Source organism: Thamnophis elegans, chromosome 17 (assembly GCF_009769535.1).
Source record: "Thamnophis elegans isolate rThaEle1 chromosome 17, rThaEle1.pri, whole genome shotgun sequence".
Classification (NCBI taxonomy): Eukaryota; Metazoa; Chordata; class Lepidosauria; order Squamata; family Colubridae; genus Thamnophis; species Thamnophis elegans.
The window spans coordinates 6,796,573-6,814,307 of NC_045557.1; the positions used below are offsets into that span (position 1 = coordinate 6,796,573).

The 17,735-nt window shown below is 45.7% G+C and overlaps 1 protein-coding gene across 4 annotated transcripts in view; it reads left to right on the forward strand.

Annotated features, from left to right (window-relative positions):
- Positions 1-2,994: 2,994 nt before the first annotated feature.
- MACROD1 (mono-ADP ribosylhydrolase 1) overlaps positions 2,995-17,735 on the forward strand; it is a 170,839-nt gene continuing 156,098 nt past the window's right edge. For 2 of the 4 annotated variants that reach the window (XM_032234055.1, XM_032234057.1), the window contains exons 1-3: positions 2,995-3,419; positions 8,233-8,334; positions 8,466-8,585. In XM_032234055.1, the coding sequence (XP_032089946.1) occupies positions 3,167-3,419; positions 8,233-8,334; positions 8,466-8,585 (475 nt within the window). In that variant the 5' untranslated portion in view covers positions 2,995-3,166. The remainder of the gene's footprint in view (positions 3,420-8,232; positions 8,335-8,465; positions 8,586-17,735) is intronic. The other 2 variants (XM_032234058.1, XM_032234059.1) reach the window with 2 other exon arrangements.

Here is a 17,735-nt window from a genome sequence, read left to right on the forward strand (position 1 = left end):
CGCAGAAAAGCTGATTGCAAGCGTGATTAAGGCTGGGTGTTAATTTCATAACTGGGCTTTTCATTTGCACACTTCATTGGGTTATTTTCACAATTTGCATGCTTAATTGGGTTTCCAAGACTTGAGATATGTAAATGGGTTCTAATGTCTAATAAAATAATGGCATAGTTAATTAAACCTCCGTTGGCATGGTCTCAGATTCATTCTGCTTCTCTGAGGATGAATGTCTTAAGTCAGGGATGAGAAACCTGCCATTCTCCAGGTAAAAATAAACTACAACTCCCAGCCAGCCTCATCAATGGGATGTAGTTCAACCATAAAGGGAAAGTTACAGACTCAGCCTTTCTAAATGAAACCTTGTAAATTAGATTATACCTTGGCATAACATCATAATTAGATCTAGATTTATTTGGAAATAAATAAAGAGCACACCTCGATTTACAACCGCAATTGGGAACAGCATTTCTGTTCCTAAGCATGGCAATTGCTTAGTGAGTCTCGCTTGATTTTATGGTGCTTTTTTCTTTGCCATTCAGCCAATTACTGTGTTGCTAAATGAGTCACACAGTTGTAAAGCAGATCCGTTTCCCCCATTGACTTTGCTTGTTGGAAGCCAGATGGGAAGGTTACAAATGGTGACCACAGGATGCTGGAACTTTCATAATAAATAAATGCGCCCTGATTTTGATCACATAACTGTGGGGATGCTGATCAATTAATGTAGAAAGGTTGGAAAACAACAGGAAGCTGGAAAAACAACAGGAAGCTGAAAGATTTAAATGAAATTAACCTTTTCTTTTCTAATATCTTTTGAATCTTATTTCAATATAGCACATTGCAGTTTATTTGTGGGATTGGGGGTCACAAACCAACACTGGCCAAATTGATGCTGCTCCAAGCATCGTATTGATGAAAGAAATGTCCTTCTGGGTTCGGCTCCAAGTGGGGAAAAAGACACTGGAGACATGGAGGCTGCTTGGAAAGATGATTTTAATGGTGGACAGGACCACATGGCTTGAGTCCTGAACAGAAAAGGTGATCACATGCTTCAATGTTGGTGGTGGAGAAGAGAAGGGCTGAAGGAGGGGCTTGCTAGGCTTTTTATAACCTGTTCAGTCCCACCTCTCTGTTTCCTGTTCCTGTGTAAGAAATGTATTCTGATTGGTTGTCAGACTCCCATGGGGCCATACAGGGGCAACTCTCTAGGCTGCATTTTGAATCCAGTTTTGGTTGAGCTCTCAGATGCCACGTGGCGAGTTGGGTACGTAAAGGGCCAATATTATCATGCCTTAATCCCATCCTCCCTGGAGCTGAAGTGGAGAACTCTTTGTTATGTAAAGGGACTAGCTTGGCCTTCTTAATGACCCATTGACAAAGTGGGGATGGGCAGGAAGCTACTATTCTGTCTTTTAAAACATGTTTCTTCCTTTTCACATCCAGAGAAATATTCTGCCTTTTCAATATTTCCTAGGATATTTCATTTTTCTGGGAGAGGGCTGGGTGATAGCTTCCTACAGTATAGACTAGAGAAAGCAGCATGATTAGTTTTTGAGCTATATTTAGAAGCTTAGCTTCTGTCAACATCCTTTCTAAAATTAGCTGACAGTTATGTTGCCAACACATGGAAACTCAGCCCATCGGGGAATAGGCAACGCTACATCTCTTTTCTCAAAGCATTATTTTGGAGCAAGACTGGCGAACTGGGCCTGCTCTACCATCTTCTATACCACTGTTTCTCAAACTGGTGGACTTCAACTCCCAGAATTCTCCAACCAGCATAAGATGGGTGGACTTCAACCCCCTGAATTCCCTATCCAGCTGAGGAATTCTGGGCGTTGAAGTCCACCCCCCACCCCACCCCCAATTTTGCCTGGAAGGCCTCCTGCACCAACTTGGAAACCAGACATTGTGAAAGGGAGGGGGCAAGTGCATGCGTGTAGGGGGGGGAGGCGGGAAACACGGGGTGCATGCATGCATGTGGGTTGGGCACATGTGCGGGGCATCACACGTGCATTGCATTATGGGTGTCGGAGTAGGGGCGACGAAAAGGTTAACCATCACTGGTATAGTGCAATATTGGGTTTTCAATTTCAATTGGATAGAGTGTGAAGGATGTGTGTTTGTGCTTTTATTTTTATTGTTATAATGGACACTGGAGATGAATGTTTGAATGTTTATTTTATTTATATGCTGCCCTTTTCCCCCGAAGGGGACTCAGGGCGGCTCACAACTCAAACCAGGGAAGGGGGGATACAGACAAAATTAAAAACGACACAAAACAATGCATGATTTAAAACGCACACCAGTCATACCATTCGAGACGGGGGCAATGGTTCTTTAGCCCCAGGCCTGTCGGAACAGCCAGGTTTTAAGGGCTTTGCGGAAGGCCTGGAGGGTGGTGAGGGTTCGAATCTCCACGGGGAGGTCGTTCCAGAGGGTCGGAGCAGCCACAGAGAAGGCTCTCCTCCGGGAAGTCGCCAGTCGACACTGGCCGGCGGATGGAATTCGGAGGAGGCCTAATCTGTGGGATCAGAGCCAAGGTGGCGCAGTGGTTAGGGTGCAGTACTGCAGGCCACTTCAGCTGACTGCTAGTTCAGCAGTTCAAATCTCACCGGCTCAGGGTTGACTCAGCCTTCCATCCTTCCGAGGTGGGTGAAATGAGGACCCAGACTGTGGGGGTGATATGCTGACTCTGTAAAAGCGCTTAGAGAGGGCTGAAAGCCCTATGAGGCGGTATATAAGTCTAACTGCGATTGCTATTGCTATCTAATCGGTCTAGTGGAGGTAATTGGCAGCAGGCGGTCTCTCAAGTACCCAGGTCCAATACCATGAAGGGCTTTATAAGTGATGGCATTTAATCCCGTTGTGTACCATGTGCAATGACAATAAAGCAAGCTAAATTCCCAGAATCCTCAGCAAAGAGCCTGAAGAAGTCAGGAAGTGCGAAGACTACATTTCCCAGCAGCCCTTGGACCCGAGCGCGGGGCGGGGCCTCGGAGGCTGGGCTTCGTGCGTTGAGCCGCAGCAGCAGCTGCTGTTTTGTTGCAACTCGCTTGGCTCCGCTGCTCGCCCGAGGAGGACCAGGTGTTTGATATATATAAGGGAGAAAAATCCCTTTGCCCTTTCCTGGGACCAACCAGAGCGGCCCGCTGGAGCCTTTGCAACCATGCCAGGCGCTTTTCTGCCCCTCCAGCAGCAGAGGTGGCTTGGCAGTCTAGGGAGGCTGTGGAGGGAGTGGGGCGGTGGCCCCATCGCGGGTGGAGGGAGGCAAGGGGACGGGGCCAGGCTCCCCTCCTTTGGCACAGCTGTCAGCCGGTGGGTGTTTGCACAGGGCATCCGGAGCTGGGCTGTAGCTGCCCCCTTGGCCATGGCTGCTAAGGTGGATTTGACCACGTCCACTGACTGGAAGGAGGCTAAATGTAAGTGAGTAAAGGGCAGAGCGTGTGGTTGTGAGTGTCTTTGCAAGTGTCCTTGCCCTGGTTGAGTCTCCTTCCAGGAGTCCCACGCTGAACCTCCTGCAAGCCTCTCCTTCCTTCTCCTTCGCTGGCTTGCAAGCGGGCACCCCCTTTAACTCCCCGACTCCTCTGCCAACCTCCCAAGCTTGATCTTAACTTCAATAGACTGCAGTTTGTTTAACTTTAAGGCAACTTTGGTGGGACTGCCACAAGAAAGACTGCTGAGAACTTCGCCATCCTGGGATGTAATTTTGCACTCTTTGAGATCCTGCCCTGAAGTTAAGGAACCTTAAAAGTGGGCCAGTTTAGTGTTATTTTTTAAATGATGTTTTAGAGGAAAAGTGTGGACTTCCATCAAAATGCTTGTCCAGGAAAGCATCGAGGCCAAGGGTGTATCTGGTCAATTACAGTAACAGAATAAAAGACTTGGAAGGGACCTTGGAGGTCTTCTAGTCCAACTCAAGCAGGAGATCCTACCCGATCCCAGAAAAATGGTGGTCCAATCTCTTCTTGAAAACCTCCATTGATGGAGCACCTACAACTTTGGAGGCAAGCCGTTCCACTAGTTAATTGATCTGGGATTCTCGAATAATAACAAGAGTTGGAAGGGACCTTGGAGGTCTCCTAGTCCAACTCAAGCAGGAGATCCTACCCGATCCCAGAAAAATGGTGGTCCAATCTCTTCTTGAAAACCTCCATTGATGGAGCACCTACAACTTTGGAGGCAAGCCGTTCCACTAGTTAATTGATCTGGGATTCTCGAATAATAACAAGAGTTGGAAGGGACCTTGGAGGTCTTCTAGTCCAACCCCCTGCTCAAGCAGGAAACCCTAGACCATTTCAAACAAATGGTTGTCCGATCTCTTCTTAAAAACCTCCAGTGTTGAAGCATCCACAACTTCTGGAGGCAAGCCGTCCCACTGATTAATTGTTCTTTCAGGAAACCCCTCTTTAATTCCACAGAGCCTTCAACTGCATATTATATGGTTCGTTGTAGGACGGGAAGGTAAATAATTGTATTTTTGTTAGCTATACCGATACAAGTCCGTATATCTCCACTTGGAAGTTTGATGCTTCTGCAAATGGTTTTCTGCAGTTAACTGTTAACTGCATTGCATTCCGGGAGCTTTTCAAGGCTGCTTGCTTGCAGATAAAATATCTTGCAAAACATTGTAGGAAATTGGAAGGATATCCTAGGAAGTCAGCTGCAAGCAGTAGTGTCCCCCCCTCACCCCCAAATGCACAGGCCAACCCAGTGCCCTCCTGTGTGAATTTATTTTCCAACATGTTGCATATATCCAACACTTTTTAGATGAAGTTTGATGAGATGCTAACAGGAACATTGATCCAGAGGTCTCAAAGAGAAATTGCAGCTTTTGCAAAGAGGCATATTCTACTGCTGCTTGATCAAAAAGACACTTTATTTTGTACTTTAAAATACAAAATCAGAATGAACCCAGAACCATTTCTTCGGTTCTTGTTTATGTATTTCTCGGTTAGCTTTTGTGCAGAATGGGACTTTTCTTCCTTTAACATACCTCCCACTTCTTCTCGGTCGTGGGAAAGCAAGTTTCTGCCCCATTTTTTATTAAGTTTCCACCCTGCCCACCAACTCATCTAAGTGACTCTAGTTGGCGGTTTACACATGAAAATTGTTAAAAGAAACATAGTTAAAACACAAAGATGCTAACTTTTAACCTGAGGATAAAAAAAAAAAGAGACATCGTTTAAATTAATGTTTATTTTTAACACCACTGCAAAGAGAGACGTGGTTACGTGTTTATTTTTAACTTAAAGGTAAAAAGAGACGTAGTTAAAAGTGTTTATTTTTAACATAAGGGTAAAAAAAATAAAAATAAATAGCCGTTAAGTCTCTTTCTTCACTGCTGTTGTAACTTTGGTCCCTGAATGAACATTTGTAAGTTTTAGGACTGACGGCCTGTACTTAATTTCTTAAGTTTCTATTTTTATTTAATGTTTGCCTCTCCTTTATGAAGTTTGTAAGCCACCCAAAGTCACTTGAGGTGACAGAGCCGCTAAGAGAGAGTGATGGGCGGTGTATTAAATTTGATTAATAAATAAAAGAGGCTAAAAATTTACAGTGAGCAGGCAATGGAGTGGTCAGGGCCTCGGTTGCCTAGCAACCGGCCTGGGCCGGTCTCTTCTCCTGGACTAGGCCTGCATCCAAACTTTAAGGAAAATGTCCTCTTGAGAGATCATTTTTTGGGGGGTTTTGAGGGCAAAAAGCTGGGCTTTTCAAAAATCTTGAAACTAAGATTTGAGGATCAGCAGTTGAGAAGGAGCCCAGACTTTGGAGAGGGCTGCCTTCGCCTCCCTGCTGAGGAAAAATGGCTCCCCTCAGAGCAATGGCGGCCGGCCTAAGAAAATAGGCCCCTCTCCAAGCCTGGTTTTTCTTCCCCGAAGGAGACTTCTCTGTCCGTTTCTGAGCTGATGAGGGACTCAAAAATGGTCCTGCGTGTCCCTGGCTCTGGGGACAAGGCAAAGGGATAATCCCTGGGCTCAGGTCTGGTAGGGGGTTTGGTGTCCAAGGTTAGCATTGAGGAAGGGGTCTCTGGAAATAAGCCCCTGAATGGCCATTTCCAATTTCTGACCAGAGTTGGTTAAAATCAGTTCAGTGGGTGACGCACTGCAGTGAGATATGTACACTGAGCAAGTTAACGCCTCAGTTGTTGCACCTCCATGTTGCAAAACTTCTCTGCTTAGGTTAGCATAAGAATTATTCCCTTATTTAATTCCTCCTCGTTCCTGAAACTTGGATGTGTTGTATTGTACTAGCTGTCTAAGGGGTATTATTACATCTTTCTTTCTTTCTTTCTTTCTTTCTTTCTTTCTTTCTTTCTTTCTTTCTTTCTTTCTTTCTTTCTTTCTTTCTTCCTTCCTTCCTTCCTTCCTTCCTTCCTCCCTCCCTCCCTCCCTCCCTCCCTCCCTTACTTCACTTCTTCCTTCACTTCTTCCTTCCTTCCTCCCTCCCTCCCTCCCTCCCTCCCTTACTTCACTTCTTTCTTCACTTCTTCCTTCACTTCTTCCTTTCCTTCCCTTCCCTTCCCTTTTTAAATTTATTACATTTTTTCCTTCCTTCCTTCCTTCCTTCCCTCCCTCCCTTCTTCCTTTCCTTCTTCCTTCCCTTCCCTTTTCTTTCTTTTTAAATTTATTGACAGCTCATCCTACACAAGCTACCTCTGGGCAGTTTACAAAATTAAGAAGATAACACTTTACAAAACCTATGCACAATAGTAACTAAATAATACAACAGATAACACACAATTCTAACTTTTTTTTTTAGTTTATAGGTAACTATAACATGACTTTCATAGTATTACTCCCTTATTTAATTCCTCCTCATTCCTGAAACGTGGATGTGTTGTATTGTACTAACTTGTAAGGCTATTATTACATTTTTTTCCTTCCTTCCTTCCTTCCTTCCTTCCTTCCTTCCTTCCTTCCTTCCTTCCTTCCCTTCTTCCTTTCCTTCTTCCTTCCCTTTCCTTTTTTTAAAATTTATTGACAGCTCATCCTATACAAGTTATCTCTGGGCAGTTTACAAAATTAAGAAGATAAAATTTTACAAAACCTATACACAATAGGAACTAAATAATACAATAGATAACATACAATCCTAACTTTTTTTTTAGTTTATAGGTAACTATAACATGAACTTCATAGTATTATTTCCTTATTTAATTTCTCCTCATTCCTGAAACTTGGATGTGTTGTATTGTACTGGCTGTGTAAGGATATTATTACATTTTCTTTCTTTCTTTCTGTCTTTCTTTCTTTCTTCCTTCCTTCCTTCCTTCCTTCCTTCCTTCCTTCCTTCCTTTCCCTTCTTCCTTTCCTTCCTCCTTCCCTTTCCTTTCTTTCCTTTCCTTTCCTTTTAAATTTATTGACAGCCCATCCTACACAAGCTACCTCTGGGCAGTTTACAAAATTAAGAAGATAACACTTTACAAAACCTATACACAATCGGAACTAAATAATACAATAGATAATACACAATCCTAACTGGGTTTTTTTTTTTAAGTTTATAGGTAATTTATAACATGAACTTCATAGTATAAAAACTATAAAGGGTATTCTTTAATTCATAGGTAACTCAAGGAGGTGAACATATATAATATTCCTTTTTCCTCTTATTTTCCCCACAACAACAGTCCTGTGAGGTAGGTTGGGTTGAGAGAGAGGGACTGGGCCAAAGTCACCAGCTAACTTTCATGGCTAAGGTGAGACTAGAACTCACCGCCACCCACTTTCTAGGCTGGCACCTTAACCACTACACCAAATTGGCTCTACCTATCATTGGTGGTCCTCATTCTGTGACTGCCTTGTTTAGTTCACACTGTTCTAGCTAAAATGAAAACATTTTAGCAATAGCAATAGCAATAGCAGTTAGACTTATATACCGCTTCATAGGGCTTTCAGCCCTCTCTAAGCAGTTTACAGAGTCAGCATATCGCCCCCACAGTCTGGGTCCTCATTTCACCCACCTCGGAAGGATGGAAGGCTGAATCAACCTTGAGCCTGGGGAGATTAGAACCGCTGAACTGCAGATAACAGTCAGCTGAAGTGGCCTGCAGTACTGCACCCTAACCACTGCGCCACCTCGGCTCCTTGTATTGAAGATGCAATACAAGTTGCTTAAAAGTGATTCTTTTTTAAAAATATACAGTAAAATGTTGCAGATCCCCCCCCCCCCCTTGCTGGAATTTGGATCACTAACCATTCCTTTCTTTATCCTTTGCTTTATCTTCCCATCCAGCATTTCTGAAAGGACTGAATAACAAGCAGCGGCGTGCACATTACTTCACCAAAGATTTCGTCAAACTGAAGCAGATCCCAACATGGAAAGAAATGGCCAAAGGTGAGTTGTCTTTTTTTTTAAAAAGCTGTTTTGAAGTTAATGACAGAGAAATACCTCCCTTCCCCCATCATCATCATCATCATCATTTTCATCTCTTTCTCACCCACACACCCCCACCCCGATTACGCCAGGCACTCGGATCCAGCAACCCGAAGAAACCAATTACCCCAAGGATAATAATCTGAACGGGAAAATCTCCCTCTTCCGAGGAGACATCACCAAGCTAGAGGTTGATGCAATTGTCAATGCTGGTGAGTGAACATCCGACTGGATCCCGTTAGGCTTTGTGTGGGTCATGGCAGATGTGATTTTTGCATTCCTCATTTGGGTTTAAGAAGGGAAGAAAAAGAACGGACATGCTGTTGGCCGGGGGGGGGGGGGGGTCTCCAAATTTGGCAACTTTAAGACTTGTGGACTTCAGCTCCCAGAATTCTCCAGCCAGAATTGAAGTCCATAAGTCTTAAAGTTGCCAAGTTTGAAGACCTGCTCTTGAAAAGCTTTTTGCAATTTCCACAGTATTTGATTCTTATTCAAAAGCCAAGTAGTGGATGCATCTGTATAGTTGTAGGGAAAAAAACTTTACAGTGTCTTAAAGTAGTTTAGATCTGTTTTCCAGCCTTGGCAATTTTAAGATGTGTGGCCTTCAGTTCCCAGAATTTTCTCATCAGTGGCTGGGGAATTCTGGGAGTTGAATTTCACCTAGCTAGAAATTGCTGTGGTTGGGAATTGATAAATTACACAGCGTCCGAAGAGGTCAAAATCAGTCTGCTTGAAAATGTATATACATACAAGTAGAAACTTTTGAAGCCTTTAGAAGACAGAATATCTATAGAAAAGAAGTTAAGAGGATAAAGAAGTGAAAAAATGTCATAAATAACAGGAAAAAAAATACATGTGATTGTATTGTCTCCTTCCCAAAGTTAATAAATAAATGACCAATTTTGAATTCCTCTATTCTTTGGAATTGGATGGTCGAACCAAAAGGTAAGAGACCAGTTTTTTTTTTTAAATTCAGTGTGGTGGATTGGTTTGTATTTTAAACAAAGGCATTTTAAAAATTGATCTTTTTTTTTTTTGTGCTTCAGACTCTTTAAAAAAAAACAGATTTGCTGTGCTAATTGTATGCCTTAAAATTTGGGTGATTTGCGTCAAAGTTGCAGTAAGATTATCGCGAAACTTGGAAGTTCTGCAAAAATTTGATGAATGTTTGGGGAATTGGATTATGGCAAAACTAATATTTCTCCATCTGCAGGAGCACCACCTTGTTTGAATGAGTGTCAATATTTTGGAAATAGACAATGAAACAAGGACTGCAGCGGATGTACGTAGAGGCATTACTTTAAAACGAATGCTGCTTATACGGATGGCCAACATCCAGCCCATATGAAGAACAGGGGCGTGGTGGGAGGGGAGGTGGAAAAATAATTGATTCTATTAGTGCCCCAAGAGCATCTCTCTCACACATTTTCTGGAAGAGCAGTCCACGAAGCCTTTGCGGCTGCCTTGTTGAACGGCCATTCGCGGCCACAACAGTGAGGACAAAGTAACTTTGCAGCTAGGCATGTCTGTGAAAAGCAAAAGAAAGCGGAATGAAGATTTTGCAAGCACAGCTGTGGTTTCCCTTAACAACCATTCTTACTTAACGGCTAAGTTGCTGGTGCCAATAGTGCTCGCTAAACACGTAAAATGTAAGCATTGCAGTGTAAGGTTTGAGGAAAGGGAGGAAAATTATGGCTGTTTGAGTAGAAAAAAAAAACATGCGTGGTTCTTATCAGTCTCAGGTTTTACAACTGATTTTTAATTTCTGCCTGAAATAATAACAATATATAGTTGTTGAGTCAGCTACACCTGGTGCCATTGCTTGCCGCGAACACTGGAGGGCGCCAAAGAATCAGAATTCAGCAATGGATTCTGGTTTGAATTTCACCCTAGCAAATAAATCAGCCCATTTTATTAGCGCTGTTTATAAGCCTTTGCTAACGAAGTGTTTTGCGGGTGCTTCATCACGCTTTCCTTGCACATCATAATGTCCACCTGTCCTTAATTCATTGGTACAGTTGAATGTAAGTTAAGGTTACCGGCAATCCGATTTTATTCCTAGCTGTAAAAAAAAATAATCTAGTAGCAACAGTGGTGTTCTTCCTGGCTTTGATGCAATCCAATTTGTAGGTTTGCAGGAGACTCGTCAAGCAGGGTGGCCCGTGGCAGCTTAAGCAAGCAAGCAGGGTGTTTATTTCCTCTTGACCTTGTCTCCATGACAGAAATCTAACACAATCACAGTCTCAAAGCTCTTACAGATACCAGATGTGTTGTTAACACCTCCCGAGGCGCCAGCGTCTATAGCCGGCAACGCCACCCAAATGCTTCAATATTATGCTTCTAAAAGTTGTAAATAATATTTTTATTTCTACTGTATGGATGATTTAAAAAAAACGTACAGGGGAGCAATTGGAAAGTTTTGCGCACAGGTTTTGTTGTTGTTAGTTGTGTCCAACCCATCGTGACCCCATGGACAACGTTCCTCCAGGCCTTCCTGTCCTCTACCATCCTCTGGAGTCCATTCAAGCTCAGGCCAACTGCTTCAGTGACTCCGTCCAGCCGCCTCCTTCTCTGCCGTCCCCTTCTTCTTCTTTTGCCCTCCATCGTTCCCAGCATGAGGCTCTTCTCCAGGGAGTCCTTCTTCCTTCTCATCAGGTGGCCAAAGTCTTTGAGTTTCCTCTTCAGGATCCAGCCTTCTAAAGAGCAGCCAGGGTTGATCTCCTCTAGGACTGACCGGTTGGGTGGCCTTGCAGTCCAAGGGACTCGCAAGAGATAGATAGATAGATAGATAGATAGATAGATAGATAGATAGATAGATAGATAGATAGATAGATAGATATAGAGGATAGAGAGATAGATAGATAGATAAATAGATAGATAATTAAGTAAGTTGATAGATAGGTAGGCAGTCAGTCAGACAGATAGATAGAAGAAGTCCCCTTCTTCTTTTGCCCTCCATCGTTCCCAGCATGAGGCTCTTCTCCAGGGAGTCCTTCCTCCTTCTCATCAGGTGGCCAAAGCATTTGAGTTTCCTCTTCAGGATCTGGCCTTCTAAAGAGCAGCCAGTGTTGATCTCCTCTAGGACTGACCGGTTGGATGGCCTTGCAGCCCAAGGGACTCAATGCAGGAGTCTTCTTCTCCAGCACCAGAGTTCAAAGGCCTCCGTTCTTTGGTGCTCAGCCTTCCTTATGCTCCAACCTTCACAGCCCTCCGTTGCAACTGGGAAAACCGTCACCTTGACTAGAGCACTGTGCACAGGTTTAGGACAGAATAAATCCTGTGAGCGTATATAGGTAGTCCTCGGTTTACGACCACAAATGAGCAAAAAAATTCTCTTGCTAAGTGAGACATTTGCTGTTTTGTTTTGCCTTATTTCACGACCTTCCTTTCCATAGTTGTCAAGTGACTCACTGCAGTTGTTAAGCTAGTCACATGGTTGTTGAGCCTTCCCTGTTGCTGGTTAGAAAGTGGCCAAAGGGGGAATCACATGACCCTGGGGACACTGCGACCGTTGTAAATGCTTTGGAGAATTGGTGGGAACCCCCCCCCTCTTCTTTGTGGCCTCCCCTCAAGAGCCAGAAGAGTGCTGGTATGTTCCCCCAAATCCTTCTCTTCCTTAGACTGGACGTACCGGTACCTCCTCCCCCAACACTTCATGGATGGTTCAGCCTCCAGATTGTGAGACCAGGACTGGAATTTTGCTTGGTGCTTCTCCATTCATCCCCTGGCATCTTTTCTATTGGGTCCCCTGAGTAGCTCTTAACCTGATGTGATCCTTGTAGGACCAGCCATCTCTCCCTCTCCCTCTCTGTTTCTCTCCCTTTCTTTCTCTTTCTCTCTCTCTCTTTCTCTCTTTCTCTGTCTGTCTCTTCCTCTCCCTCTCTCTCTCTCCCCCTCTCTTAACCTGATCCTTGTAGGACTAGTCATCTCTCTCTCTGTCTCTCTCTCCCTCTCTCCCTTTCTCTCTCTCTCTCTCTCTCTCTCTCTCTCTCTCTCTCTCCCTCTCTTAACCTGATCCTTGTAGGACTAGTCATCTCTCTCCCTCTCTCTCTCTCTCTTAACCTGATCCTTGTAAAACTAGTCATCTCTCTCTCCCTCCCTCCCTCCCTCCCTCCCTCCCTCCCTCCCTCTCTCAACTTCAACAGCGAAGGCGCTGTGGGGGACCGGCTGGTGGGAAGATTGGCGCCATGTTCTCCCAGCTGGGTGTTTCATGGAGAGATGGATGGATGGAGAGCCTGCGTTGCTTTGGCATTGCCAATCGCCCGGCCACGGTGATCAGCCTGCCAAGCGCGGGAGGCAAAAGCTCCAGGCAGCTATTAGAGTGGCAAATTGTCAACACAAATCGACGCATCTGCCACTCCAGCGGCCCAATTGCTGGCGGAGGAGCTGGAAACACAATCCGAGCGGCTGCTTAGGAAGCCCCCGGGTGGGCTGGCCTTGTTTGGTTCCCCCCCACCCCTCTTCCCAGCAGCTGGCCTCACGCGGAAAAAGGCTAGTCTCCTAGCTTCGCACGTCGCCCTAAAAAACCCTGGTTTGTTTATCACTGGTCAGTTGACAACACCGTAGTCGGCAGGATTCGGAGAACTGGCTGAACCGTGAGCCTTTGACGGGCGGCTTCCCCTGAATCTCTTTTGAGAGGGAACGATGGCAATACGTTGGCTTTAAGGGAGGAGAAAGAAAGAGGGGGAGAGAGAGAAAGAAAGAAAGAAAAGGGGGAGAGAAGGGAGGGAAGGATTAGAGGGAAGGGAAGGGGTGGAAGGAAGGCAGGAAGGCAGGAAGGAGAAAGGTAGAGAGAGAGAAATAGAAAGGGGGACAAGAAATAGAAAAAAGAGAAAAGGAAGGAAGGAAAAGGGGAGAGAAGGGAGGGAGGCTGGGAAGGATTAGAGGGAAGGGAAGAAAAGAAAGGAAGGGAGGGGGAGGGGCAGAGAGAAAGAAAGAAAGGAAAGAAAAAGAGAAAGAGAAAGAAAGAAAAGGGGAGAGAAGCAAGGGAAGGAAAGGGAGGGAAGGAAGGAAGTGAAGGGGACAGGAGGGAGGCAGGAAAGGATTAGAGGGAAGGGGAAGGAAGGAAGGAAGGAAAAGGGGAGAGAAGGGAGGGAGGGAAGGATTAGAGGGAAGGGAAGAGGTGGAAGGAAGGAAGGCAGGAAGGAGAAAGGGAGAGAGAGAGAAACAGAAAGGGGGAAAAGAAAGAGAAAAAAGAGAAAAAGGAAGGAAGGAAAAGGGGAGAGAAGGGAGGGAGGCTGGGAAGGATTAGAGGGAAGGGAAGGGGATGGAAGGAAGGAAAGAAAGGAAGGGAGGAAGGGAGGGGGAGAGAAAAAGAAAGGAAAGAAAAAGAAAAAAGAGAAAGAAAGAAAAGGGGAGAGAAGCAAGAGAAGGAAAGGGAGGGAAGGAAAGAAGGAAGTGAAGGGGAGAGGAGGGAGGGAGGCAGAGAAGGATTAGAGGAAAGGGAAGGGGAAGGAAGGAAGGAAAGAAGAAAAATCTGGGATTTGAGAAATAATTTTGTAATCTCGTTGCTCAGTAATTTCCACGGAGAACTGTTTGTTTATAGCCTGTTGTTGTTGTTGTTGTTGTTGTTGTTATAAATCACTCAAGGTGACAATCGTACCAAATATTTTATTTTGAACAATGACAATAAAGACTATACTATAAAATACTCCTCCCTCCCTCTTATTTTCCCCACAACCTCCTGAGGGGGGTTCGACTGAGAGAGAGGGGACAGTCTCGAAGTCAGCCAGCTGCTGGCTTTCATCCCTACGGCGGGACTAGAACTCCTCACCTCCTGGTGTTTAACTCAAGGTCACCCAGCCAATTTCCTTGCCTAAATCACCCAAACCCGGAATTCCCCCATCCCTGACTCCTGACACGCAAAGCCCCCCCCCCCCAAAACCCGGATTCTGCCTCCGTGGCGGCTTCGGAGGAGCCAATTTCCACCGGTCCAAGGACTGACAGAATGAAATAGGGCTTAATTACCTGACATTAATTAACTGCCTAATGAATCGCAGGGCCTGATTAACCTCCAGAATTCGTCCCAGGGAATGTCCCAGCGATACGGTCGCTGGAGCGATGAGGCAATTGGCCAAGTCCGCGGAGACCGCGAGGTCTCCAGTAGCTGATGCGGTTATTCTTAGAAGCAAAAAAATAAAAAAACCAACCTGTTTGGAGGAAGAGTTTGAGACTTTTGCTGTTGCTGCGGAAGAGATCACCCTGTCAGATCTCAGAGGTGTCTTCTCCCTTGCCAGTTGTTGTATCAGACAAAACCCCCCCCCAAAAAGGGGTGGGTGGGGAGATAAGGTGAGAGATGCCACCCATCTTTTGCCAAGGTCCATCCTCCAGTCAGTCCCCCAAAGATGGATCAGCAGGGAACAACCCTTGAGTTGATTTCTCTCGGTTGCCTTACGGTAACCACTTAACTCCAGTGGTTAAGGCACCAGGATAAAAACCAGGAGATGGTGAGTTCTAGTCCACTCTTAGGCATGAAAGCCAGCTGGGAGACTTTGGGCCAATCACCAGGGGAGGGTGAATTCTAGTCCCACCTTAGGCATGAAAGTTGGCTGGGTGACTTTGGGCCAATCACCAGGAGACAGTGAGTTATAGTCCCACCTTAGGCATGAAAGCCAGTGGGAGACTTTGGGCCAATCACCAGGAGACAGTGAGTTCTAGTCCCACCTTAGACATAAAAGCCAGCTGGGTGACTTTGGGCCAATCACCAGGAGACAGTGAATTCTAGTCCCACCTTAGACATAAGAGCCAGCTGGGTGACTTTGAGCCAATCACCAGGAGATGGTGAATTCTACTCCCACCTTAGGCATGAAAGGCATTTGGGTGACTTTGGACCAATCACCAGGAGATGGTGAGTTCTAGTCCCACCTTAGGCATGGAAGCCAGTTGGAGACTTTGAGCCAATCACCAGGAGATGGTGAATTCTACTCCCACCTTAGGCATGAAAGGCATTTGGGTGACTTTGGACCAATCACCAGGCGACTGTGAGTTATAGTCCCACCTTAGGCATGAAAGCCAGTGGGAGACTTTGGGCCAATCACCAGGAGACAGTGAGTTCTAGTGCCACCTTAGACATAAAAGCCAGCTGGGTGACTTTGGGCCAATCACCAGGAGACAGTGAATTCTAGTCCCACCTTAGACATAAGAGCCAGCTGGGTGACTTTGAGCCAATCACCAGGAGACGGTGAATTCTAGTCCCACCTTAGGCATGAAAGGCATTTGGGTGACTTTGGACCAATCACCAGGCGATGGTGAGTTCTAGTCCCACCTTAGGCATGGAAGCCAGTGGGAGACTTTGAGCCAATCACCAGGAGACGGTGAATTCTAGTCCTGCTTTAGCTGTGAATGCTGGTTGGGTGAATTTGAGGCCTCTCCTCCTCTCTCAGCCCAACTCACCTCACAGTGTTGTAGCTGTGAAGAAAACAGGAAGAGGAAGATGTTCACCACCTTAGGTTACTTGCAAAAAACAATAAAGGGACACAAATTTATATATATATGGACAGCTCCTTCTTCCCCTCAAAGAGAGCTCCTTCAATGGCCATAAGCGGCCCTTTTTTAGAGCAATAAGTGTGAGTTATTCCTTCTTTCTTTTCTCTCCCCCCCCCACCTCCCCTCTTGTCTCTTTCCACCTTTTGGACTATAAAAATCGCCATAAAAATAGAGATTTGCAGCAGCCTTAAATGGGGAGCGCTTCCCCAATCAGATGGCACCTGTCTCTGCTCCGTTTTTACGGTCGCTGCCAGGCGATATTTCACAGGGAGGTCGGGAGTGCATTAAGCAACCCTCACAAGGCAGGTTTTGGGGGGGGGCAGGGGGGGGCAGGCCCTGCTAATGGGGCTTGAGGATTGGGAGTGCTGACCATGCAGTTACCAAATTTACATGCTATTTACATGTAAATAGCAATAGCTCTTAGACTTATATACCGCTTTACAGTGCTTTCATAGCCCTCTAAGCGGTTTACAAAGTCAACATATTGCCCCCCAACAATCTGGGTCCTCGTTTTACCTCACCTTATCAGCTGCCTTGGGAGCTAGACAGCAGTGAGGCAGAGGAACAGCTGGAGCCTGTTCCCAGTGTGCCAGAGGTGGGTGCCTACCGGTTCACACCAGTTCGGTAGAACCGGTTCGTCAAATCTACGGAACCGGTTAGAAGAGGTTCCCCCAGTGGACCCGGAAAGCAGGCCACACCTACAGAAGAGGTTCCAAAAATGTGTGCGCATGCGCAGAGCTGCCAGAAGAAAAGGACAGCTCAGAAATCAGGGCCGACTTGGGAGTAAAGCCACAGGTGGATGGTGAATGGCCCCTCCCAGAGGACATAAAAGAGGAAGGAAAGGGGAGGGTTTTTTTGCAGGAGACAATTGGTTCCTTCGTTCATTTGTTTCAGGAGTGTGAAGATCTGTCCCTGAACCTCAGAGACTCTGTGCCCAAGTCTTTCCTTGCATTTGGACAATATTTACATGGCAGCTTTCCAAGATAGATAAGGTCTGTGGTCATAAATACACCTTTGAAAGACTGTTTGCCAGGCATGAATATGAATGAGAGCAATTCACATTCATTTAATAAAAGGGGTTTTTGTCGGGACCAGGACTCTGCCTCCTGCTTTTTGTCGGAACCTAGGTCAGAAGAGCCTTCTAAATCTTCTTAATAATTAAACTAAATTTTGCAAGATTTCTGGGGAGCTGCAGGTCATGTATGTGGGGGCCACGGGCAACCTGGAGGACCCCCCCCCCCGAGGCTTTAGCTCTATGAGCGTATGAACCCCCTGCCCCCTCCTGCTCCTTCCACACACTTTCCCCCACAAGGGATGTCTCTGATGTGAATTTAAGGTAATGTCTCCCTCTGTTCCTGGCTGGGTGTTTTTTGGGGGGGCTTCCCCGAGGCAGAGAAATAAGTGATAGCCTCCCTAAATCAAGGCCTGCGTTCCCTAAGGCGAGAGGAATTATTTTGACCCCTGGGGCAGAAAATCCAACCGATGGCAGTGAAAATGCAGCCGCCGCACATTAAGTGGATCTCGGCTGATAACCGTCTTTCCCGGCTGCCCAAATCTATTATGGTTTTTGGGTTGTTGTTTTTTTGAGATTGCTAACTACAATGGTTGGCAAGATTTCTCCGGTGTTTCTTCTCCCATCCAGCTTTTTTCCTCTCTTGCCATCAACTCCTCCTCCTCCTCTTCCTCCTCCTCCCCTTCTCCTTCTCCTTCTCCTTTTCTTTTTCTTTTTCCTCCTCCTTCTCCCCTTCTCCTTCTTCTTTTTTCTTCTTCTTCCTCCGCCTCCCATTCTCCTCCTTTCCTTCCTCCTTCTCCTCCTCTTCTTCTCCTTCTCGTTCTTCTCCTTTTCTTTTTCTTCTTCCTCCTCCTCCCATTCTCCT